The following is a 10,208-nucleotide window of genomic DNA, read 5'->3' as shown; positions in this document are numbered from 1 at the left end:
AAATGTTCTAGAATCCACTGTAGTGAAGATTGCACAATTAAAAATCACTGTTTAGTACATTTTAAATAGGTGAATTCTTTGGTATGTGAACTACGTCTCAACAAAGCTGTTTCTCTCCCTTTCTTTCTTTCATTCTTTCTTGGGGACCAGAATAGATAAGCTCTAATGTCATTCCCAGCCTTAGATGCTCTCTCTAGTCAGGAAGGAAGAATAAGGACTGAACTGACCCTCAATTATAAATTTTCTCTTTATTTTATCTAACTGAAAAAAAGTCACCTCACATGGGTATTGACTTTGGAAACTGAAGGCTGGTTTCCCACCAGTCCTCCTGTAAAGGTTCAAGGACCCAGAATCCTTCTGTCTTGTTATTCCCTCTACATTACTTTCATTTTGGTTTTTTCCCCATGGTCAAGGAAGGCTCCTGTTGTTTAGTCTTCACTCCAGCCAGCAGGGTTGCAGGGAGAGGGACACACCGCCTCATGTTAAGGACACTTCCTGGGAGCCGTGTACACTCCTTAAACCCAATGAGCCAGATCCTAATTGCATGGCAAGTTACTTAGCTTATTAACTTAAATGAGTGGTCACTTTCATTACACGACATGAACCTAGTGAGAAAGTGGGAGTTCTCTTCACTATGGAAGAAAGGACTAGATGTGGAGAGACAACTAGTCATGTGCTGTCCTCCTTGCCTTAACTCATTAGCTGCCTTCTCCCCTACTATCATCAGTTTCTTTTTCTCCTTGTCCTCTTGGCCACTCATTGACAAAATGACAGGGTAGTTCTGTATCATTGCAACTACCCATCATTTCTACTCATTTTCCCTCTGGAAAAAGGTAAACAACTATGTGGTTTTTGGTGACTAAACATGCATGATTTTAAACTTCAGCTTTTTTTGTTTGTTTGTTTGTTTGTTTTTTGGTACTGGGGATTGAACTCAGGCGCACTCAACCACTGAGCCACATCCCTAGCCCCATTTTGTATTTTATTTAGAGACAGGGTCTCACTGAGTTGCTTAGTGCCTTGCCATTGCTGAGGCTGACTTTGAACTCGAGATCCTCCTGCCTCAGCCTCCCAAGTTGCTGGGATTACAGGTGTTTGCCACCATGCCTGGCTCAGCTGAGTTTTTGATTCAGCTAGTGACAAAGATGTATTCAAGTAATTTGTGTACTCTTTGATCCATTGCACTTTGGAAGACCCTGGCTGCACTGATTTAGCTGCTAGCATGTAGTTTTTTTTCACAAGAGTGGTCCCCAAAAATAAAGATATTAAAAAAAAAAAAAAAAAAGGAATTGGTATCTGACATAGGTGATACAAAACATTGCATCAGATCAAGAAAATCCAAGCTGGTCAGGTGACAAACTCTAAAAATATAATAAATGGTAATCAGAATGTTTTAGTCTTCCTTCAAAGAAAGAGTAAGTTATATTACTCTGCATATTGAAATATGCTGCCAATTATTCTGATTGCTCTCAGCCAAAATAGATGAAGAATTGATTTAATATTGAAGAGAGAATTAATAACATGAGATATGAGATTGCCCCCTGGATAAGTAAAAGCTGATGACAAAAATGGAATCATTAAGAATTTTGAAGAAATTTAGAAATCAAGATAAAAAACAAGATGGAAAAATTCAATCCCATATGTATGGAATTGTGACACCATACCCCATAAATACATGTTACATGTACCCCATAAATACAATTATTACATGTTAAAAAAATTTAAAAAATGAGTGGGCATGATGGTGCACACCTGTAATCCCAATGGCTCAGGATGGCTAAAGCAGGAGGATGGCAGGTTCAAAGCCAGCCTCAGCAACTTAGAGAGGATGTAAGCAACCTAGTGAGACCGGGTCTCAAAATTAAAAAATAATAAATAAACAGGGCTGTGAATGTGACTCAGTGGTTAAGGGCCCTTGGGTTTAGTCCCTTGTACAAAAAATACATAAATAAATTTTTTTAAAAATGTAATTTAAAAAGAAAACATACTTCCAGCTTAAATTGAGTAGCGGAGAATGCAGTGGTTTCCTAGTGAAGGGATGACAGGGTTGCATCTGTGGCTAAGAAACGCAACCACAGAGAATCTGTTGGCCGCTGATTTGGGAGATGTAAAATGAGGAGAGAACATGGTTATTTGGCTGTTTTTGTTTTCCTGGAACAAAGAACTCCTGCTATAATTAATTGATGTCTTAGAAGAGACAAAAGATAGATGAGGTGGTGGAGCTGGGAGAACTCCCTGAACAAAGGAACAGGGGCGGTGGGGCTCAGGAAGCTACCTGAGCAGAGGAGTGGGCCTGCACCCAGAGATGCTCCCCAGCCTGGGCCAGGGGCAGCCCCTCGATGAGCAGGTATCTGAGCATCTTGGAGTCAGGTGCTGGCTCCAGAAGGCACGGATGGGGAAACCACACATCTCCCGTGGGGTCTCAGTGAGAGGTGCCCTTCTGCCAGTTGTACATAGCAGAGCACCTCAGTGGATCAAGACTTCACCTTCTCAGCCCAGGTTCTTCCTCCGTCATTTCCGGGGGAGGGGGCAGAATTGTCTGCTCAGGTTGTCTTCTCATCTTCTATTTATTATAATCTAGTTCCCACCCTTTCTCTTCCACACAAACAACTCTTGTCAAGAAACCCATCTTTGTGTTGCTATATTCAGTGATGTTATCTTGTGTCCTTATCTTACAAGACCTTGACCTCTTGATGGTATACTAGTGCTCATTGCCTCACTCTTTAATTTTTTTTCTTCTCACTTTTGCTCCCTTTCAAATGTTTCTCTCTTGATTTTCTTCCTTTTACACTGACTGGTCCCCCTTAATTTCCTAGGTTGGCTTTTCCTCTTCAACTCAACCTTCAGCTTTCAATAGAAGGACCTCAGAGCTAGGTCCTGGACCTCCTTCTCTATTTACACCTTTCCTCAAACGATCCCATTCATTTCCATGTTGTTGTTGTTTGGTGTTGCTGGGGATGGAACCCATGGCCTCCCACATACCTGCTAGGCAAGCACTCTACCACAGAGCCATACCTGCAGTCTCTCCATTTAATACCAATGGTTTCCTGAAGAAAATAGTTATACCTCCTAAAAAGTCTTTTCTTAATTCTGGCCTTACATTAAATTGTCTATTTAACATTTCTACTCAAATGTCTTCAAACTGTCTTAAATTTTATATGTCCAAAATAGAACTCTGAATTTCCTGCATCTGTCCCATCTAACTAAGTGACAAACCATCTTTCCAACTGTCCAAGTCAGAAATGAGGCCGGGCGTGGGGGCACACACCTGTAATTCAAGCAGCTCCGGAGGCTGAGACAGGAGAATCACACATTTAAAGCCAGCCTCAGCAATGGCGGGACACTAAGCAACTCCGTGAAACCCTGTCTCTAAATAAAATGCAAAATAGGGCTGGGGATGTGGCTCAGTGGTTGAGTGCCCCTGAGTTAAATCCCTGGTACCCAGGAAAAAAAAAAAAAAAAGAAATGAGAATTGACTCAGGATTCATATTTTCTCCTTATTCCACATCCAATCTCAAACCAGGTCCTTATAGTTTTACTTTTCCATTCCATGCCCCAATTGATTTGGAATCCATCTAGTTCCCTTCATGCCATCATTCTCAGTCCAGATCACCATCTTCTTTCTCCTGGACAATAGCAATAGCTTCCTAACTAGTGACCCCACTCCTATCTTTCAGGGGTTTTTTTTTCCCCCTCAATATTGGTCACTGAACCGGTTCCTTGTATACTTCTACCTTTTTTTTTTTAAAGTATTTTTTGTAGCTATAGATGGAAAGCATGCTTATTTCATTTGTTTATTTTTATGTGGTGCTAAGGATTGAACCCAGTGCCTCACACGTGCAAGGCAAGCGCTCTGCCACTTAGCCACAGTCCCAGTCCCACTTCTATCTTTTGATGCCTCTAATCTCACAATACAAATATTCTTACAATCCAAATCATTTTGTTTTCAGTTTAAAGAATAACCAAAGACCTCTCATTACCCTGAGAATAAATCCCAGATTCCTCATTCTGACCTGCAAAGCAAGTATAATCCCTGTCTTTCCAGTGTTGTTTATTATTCTGTATAGTCTTGGACCATCTCTGTTTTGCTTATTAAACTCTAGCATTTGTGATATTTATTCTCTGCATTCACAAAGCTCTTTTCTGCTACAGGCTTTTACATGTTACTCTATTTTTTTGGAAAGCTTTCCCCCTGCAACATTTTACATGTTCAACTCTTGTTCCTAAGATAATAGGATAATACATTATCACTTCTTCAGAGAGATCTCCAATGATCATCCTGTTACTTCTTCTTTCTGTTTTATCTTTGTTTTTTCTTCAAAAACTTTTTTAAAATGCTGCTTATTAGGTGTCAGATACTATTCTATTCATAATAGTAGGTTATATTATTATCCCCCTTTTAAGAATGAAAGAACTGAGAAACATATAGCAAGTATGTGTCAAAGTTGGATTTGAATCAAGTAGACTGGCTTGTCTTCTTAACCACTGTGTTCATCCTGCCTGCTAATGTCACAATTTAGAATTATCCCAGTAATTAATGTTTTTGGTGGTGGTTGTTGTTTGCTTTTTTTTTTTTTTCTTGTCCCTTTCAGAACATAAGCACTTCAACATAAGGAACTATTGACAACCATTATTGGTCATTGATTTCACAGTGCCTACTATTGTATGTTGTTCACAGTAGGTGTTTAATAAACATCTTTTAAATGAGTGAATGAATGAGTGATAGCAAAAGAAACAATATCCATGCTGACAAAGTTGGTGAGAGATTGGTTAGAGGACTATGGTACAAAATACAATTTCCCCCCTAAATATTTGTAAAAAGAAAGTTTCAGAATAATTGGAGACTGCTAAGATAAGAAAGTATAGGAAACCCTGCTTCTAGGAATAGTTTAAGAAATTATTTTCTGCTGGACTCAGAGGTGCATGACTGTAATCTGAGTGACCCAGAAACCTGAGGTAGGAGGATTGCAAGTCTGAGGCGTCTCAGTGGTTTAGCAAGACTCTGAGCAACTGAGTTTCAAAAAACAAACAAACAAACAAACAAATAAAATAAAATAAAAATAAAAGATTCAAGGATGTAACTCATTGGTAAATAATGCTGTGTTCAATCCCAGTACCAAACCAAACCAAACCAAACAAAAAAACCCAAAGCAAAACCCAAATTATTTTCCATGTACCTGTCATTGATTTATAACTCATTGACACACACCCACAAGTATTCAGACATATATGAAAAAAGAGGGAATTGTAACTTGCAGTACTGGAAGAATTGTGTATAAGAAATTCTTCAAGTTAAATATCAACATATAAAGGACTGAAGTTGAACTAAGCAAAATCTTGAAGTGTTAAAATAGTATGCAGGCTTGAATAAAGTTAACAAAAGTGTATCAATGAGGGAAATGGGGGCAGGATAGAGCATAGGGAGTGGGCAGCAATGGAAACTTAGAACAAGAAAAGCCACAGAGGCAAACTCCATTTAGTTCTATCCCATAATACTCTATGTATTATGATTTCTTTGGAAGAGCTCTGCTTAGTTTGTGGAGTGAGGACCATTCAGGGACACAACACAAAAATCCCCACAGTTGTGAGTTTCATCTCTTTTGCAGCTCATGATCATTCATCAGTGTGACAAAGGACAGGTGCAACAGGGGCACACATGAGGGGCTTTTCATTTGGAGGGTGAGGCTTGGGAAGCATAAGTGTAATAATGGGATTATTATTATCCCAGCTCCTCTTTGATGTTGGAATTCATGGTGGCTGCACAGTTTCCCCTTTATTTATATCAGATAATTGCAAGAGAATATTTTGATTGTAAGCATTTAGAGGGAATCTTTTTTTTTTTTTTTTTGGGGGGGGGGGTCTGGTTTCTGAAGCAATGGAAATTACCTCCAGAGAGCCTGTTACTGGAAGCTTTCTAAAGGTTTTTCATTTTCTTTTCCTCCCACACCATCGATTGTCTTCTTTCCTATACCATATGCACAGTGTAGGGTTGGTTTCTGCTCTCTGGTTCAGACAATTCACGCGTTGAACACATCGTGGCCACTGAGAAACAATTTGGAATAGGTGCCTCTCAATAGGAGAGAGGGAAGGAACTGGTGAGACCCATTGGTCTATGGAACCCATAGCCTCCTATTTACACACAACTGTTCTTTGCTCTACTGCTCTTCCTTTCCTTCTTAATTGTTCTCTCTCCTCATTTCTTTCCCACCCTTTTCATCTCTTTACTTTTTTGTCCCTTTATGACACTTCTTCATCACTTTCATATTAATGTTGTTATCTTACAAACACATACTATTTTGTTGCTAAGCTTGTATTAGAAATGAGTGAAGGTGAAGCCAACGTAATAATCCATTTTAGGGCTTCATCGCTTCAAAGAGTTGCCTGACTTGAAGCAAATCACCCAACCTTCCTGTGACTTTCTTTCACCACCTATACATTGGAGACAGTGGCTCCTACATCACAGAATCCTTGTAAGAACTGAAGAAATTTGATATAACAAACTCAGAAGAAGGCTTGGCGCATGATCTCATGAACTCTTTGCTCTTATATTTACAGTGTTTGTTGTAGGGTATTATAGATACCTTGTAAAGGGAGTTTCATGGACATTTCTTTCATTCTTTAATGAAATAGAGTAAGGTGCCTCGATGGAAGAACCATTGGGAGGAAATAGTGCCTAAAGGCTTATTTGGTACATGCATTATAATGGTATTTTCCAGAGTAGACAATGATCCTGTGATGAACTGGACCAGAAAAGGTTGAAGGCAAGCAATCGTGTGTGTGTGTGTGTGTGTGTGTGTGTGTGTGTGTGTGTGTAGTGGGGATTGAACTCATTTTTTTTTTTTTAAACCACCGAGTGCCATCCCCAGCCCTACTTTTTGAGACTGGATCTCCCCAGGTATCCCAGGCCGGCTTCAAACTTGTGATTCTCCTGCCTCAGCCTTCCCAGTCGCTGGGATTACAGGCAAGTGCCACCATGCCCAGCAAGGAAAACAATTTTAGGGAAGCCTGTCTTGAGGGGGGATGGTAAGGCTCTTTAGTGGCGAGTTTGGTTGACCCGGCAAGACTAGAGGGGGTGAGGCGCAGGGAGAAGAGGATGAGGGAGGGCAAGTGTCTTAGGGGCCACAGCTAGGAAGCTTTGGAAGCAGCATTTATTAGGATGTAGGAAGCTAGGAAAGGTTACTGTGAGCCAGAGGTCCCACGGGTCGGGAAGAAGGTTGCGTGGGGGACCCTGACCATGCTGATTTTTGTTTGCGTTCCCTTGGAGAAGGCACCAATTCCAGGCAGTTTCCTGAGCTTTGCCCACATGGCAGCGAGATAGTTGGGGCCCCCACACCACCCTCGGGGGCTTCGAAGTTCAGGGGACAAGGCTCTGGAAGGTACTCCTGCTTCAGCAAAGCCGGGCCGGGCGCAAGCGCCGGGCTTTCCTAGCTTCCCGATGCCTCCCCGCCAGGTCGGCCTAAGTCTCGCTCGCCGGGCGGTGCAGCCAGTGGTGGCAGCCTGCGCGCCCGGCGGGAGGCGCCTCGGGACGTTTCCGTCTGGTCCTTCCCTCCAACCCCCGCGCTGACTCCATCCGCTCCCCGCCCCCTGCCTGGAGCCGAGGGCAGGCGGGAAGGGCCCGAGACTGCATCATTCCGCACCGGCTGCTGCAGGGCCAGAGGGAGCAGGTGGAGCGAGCGAGCGAGCTTGGAGCCGGAGCGCGCTAGACCCAGGGGGAGACTGCAGTGACGCTGCCGGGAGACATGGCGGCCCCGCGCCTCTGAATAACGGGATCCGGAGCCCCTCGCCTTCCTCGGCCGCCGCAGCCCAGGCCATGCCGCACCGCTGCTGACCGCACGCAGGGGCCGGCCCAGAGGACACATGCCGCAGCAGCTGCCGCCTCGCCCCTGAGCCTCTCGCCTACATTCTCCATGTTGCATTTCGCGTCAATTTCTCGGGCAGTGTAGCTGCCTCGGCCAGCAGAGCCGTCAGGGTATTGCTTTGCTCATTCATCCAGGCACACTTTTTCTTTTCCATTTTTGCTTCCCCTCCCCATTTGCTTCTCCCGTTCCCCGCCTGTTTTGCACCCATCTCCCCGACCCGGTCACCCCCACCTGCCTCCATCCACCGGGGCTATGGCCGCAGAAGAGGTATTGCAGACGGTGGACCATTATAAGACCGAGATAGAGAGGCTGACCAAGGAGCTCACAGAGACGACCCACGAGAAGATCCAGGCTGCTGAGTACGGGCTGGTGGTATTGGAAGAGAAGCTGACCCTCAAACAGCAGTATGACGAGCTGGAGGCTGAGTACGACAGCCTCAAACAGGAGCTGGAGCAGCTAAAGGAGGTGAGTTGCCTGTCACCTCTTCCCTGCTCGGCCGCTCCCCCCACTCCCCTGGCCCACTCGTCATTTATAAAGAAGTCGGAAAGGATGCAATTGAAAGGACTTCATCTTAGAGTCCTTTGTTGACAAGAAAAAAAAAAAAAAAAGGAAAGAGTCCATTGTTTTCCACCCCAAGAGAAAAATTGCCCAAGAAATGAATGTCTCAGCTGAAATTCTGGAGGCCCTGGCTGTTTAGCCTGTGGGGGAGGGACATTCACTGGAGTCCTCAAGTATTAGCTCTCTAAGGCCATACAGAACCGGGTTGGAATGGATAGATCAAACTTCTCAAAACTATTATTTCAAACCCAGGTTTCAGTAACAATCCCACAATCCACACAGATGACCAGTATGTTTGTGCCTGAAGACCCACAGTTTCAAGATGTAGAATCAGTAGTACCTTAGCTTTTTGCTAAATGCAACTGCTTCCTAGTGAGGTAGGGAATTGTCATTGGGAGAACTGGCAATTCCATTTGACAAAGGCTGGGCAATCTTCATTCTCCTTGGCTTTGGTCATTCTTGTTACAGGGCTGTTAGAGCAAAACAACTTTGCTGGGTGATCTTGCTGCCTTGATTTCACCTCTGAGCCAGGCTGGGCCATGCCCAAGTCTTATGAGGTCACCCTGACCATGGGGAAATTGAATGGCCTTCAGATGGTCTGAAAAAATGGTATATATCAAATATGTGGGTAGCCCTGCATTTCAAATGAGGCTCTTCAGGTTAAAATGACCATATTTATAAAAGCAGAATACACAAATGGGCCATGTATACTGTTTGTTGTCTTTGGTCTTTGGCTTCTTTTAAAGACTGATGTATTGGAAGAAAATCATGAATGTGCTTTGATTTTCTATCAAGCACTTGTGAGAACATATATATTGTTTAAAGCACTCAGTCTCTTTTACCTGATTCTGTAGGCACTATGAGTAGCAAGTCACCAATTATAAATTTTAGTGTACATATGCACTGCTTTTCTGTATGTCAAGTCTTTATTTTTGGGTGCATATTAGCATTTTAAATGTTATGCACATACCTTAAAAAATGTTTTTCTTATAATGTAAATTTATTTTAGGGGAGGGGAAGGCCTTATTTGTGTGTTTTTATAACTAAAAGACTTGATTTATGATGTATCTAATCAACCTGCCTTCTAATTTAGCACATAATATGGTAAGCATTTATACTTTCAGATAGCTTACTTTTATTCAGATAGTAAACAACCAAAAAATAGATGTGATAATATGGTTTAAAACCTCAACTAGAAATACAGTATTTGTGTACCAGGCTGTAAATTCATGGCTTATGTTTTTCTTGGTATATGCATGCCTATTCTTAACAACCACTGGACTTGTTTATATTTTCCAACTTAGATTAGTTGTTAGTCTGATGTGATGCTGAACCTTATGAAGTACCGGAACAGGACTATGACTGTGATTCTCAGAGATATTTTGATGTTGTCTTCACCTATCAACAGTGCTTTGCCAAGATGGAGAAGTGGAAACCAGACAGTATTAGGGCATCACCTTTGTGATAAAGGAGGTGGATTTATTTCATGACATGAAATATAACTGTTAGCTGACCTTCCTGCTTGATTCAAACAATCCTTCTAGGGATATTTCTGTGTCATTGCGCTTACTCTGCGTGGAAAATCTTAACACAGTTGTCTTTTGCCTTTAATAGACCATGAGCTCTTAAGTCAGGGAACCTGCCATTTATTTATTTATTCAAACTTGATGGACAACATTATATGTACTTATCATGCATGATGTGATGTTTTGAAGTATATATACACGGTGAGATGGTTAAATCTAGCTAATTGACACATGCATTACCTCACATAGCAATCATTTTTGTGGT

The 10,208-nt window shown here is 42.3% G+C and overlaps 1 protein-coding gene across 4 annotated transcripts in view; it reads left to right on the top strand.

Moving 5' to 3' along the window:
* Positions 1-7,611: 7,611 nt before the first annotated feature.
* The window catches only part of Bicd1 (BICD cargo adaptor 1), a 223,939-nt gene continuing 221,342 nt past the window's right edge, over positions 7,612-10,208 (top strand). For all 4 annotated transcript variants that reach the window (XM_027934095.3, XM_071609201.1, XM_027934099.3 and 1 more), the window contains exon 1: positions 7,612-8,324. In XM_027934095.3, coding sequence (XP_027789896.1) covers positions 8,112-8,324 — 213 coding nt within the window. In that variant the 5' untranslated portion in view covers positions 7,612-8,111. The remainder of the gene's footprint in view (positions 8,325-10,208) is intronic.

Source organism: Marmota flaviventris, chromosome 3 (genome assembly GCF_047511675.1).
Source record: "Marmota flaviventris isolate mMarFla1 chromosome 3, mMarFla1.hap1, whole genome shotgun sequence".
NCBI classification, from domain to species: Eukaryota; Metazoa; Chordata; class Mammalia; order Rodentia; family Sciuridae; genus Marmota; species Marmota flaviventris.
This window is presented reverse-complemented; position numbering and strand designations above follow the sequence as displayed.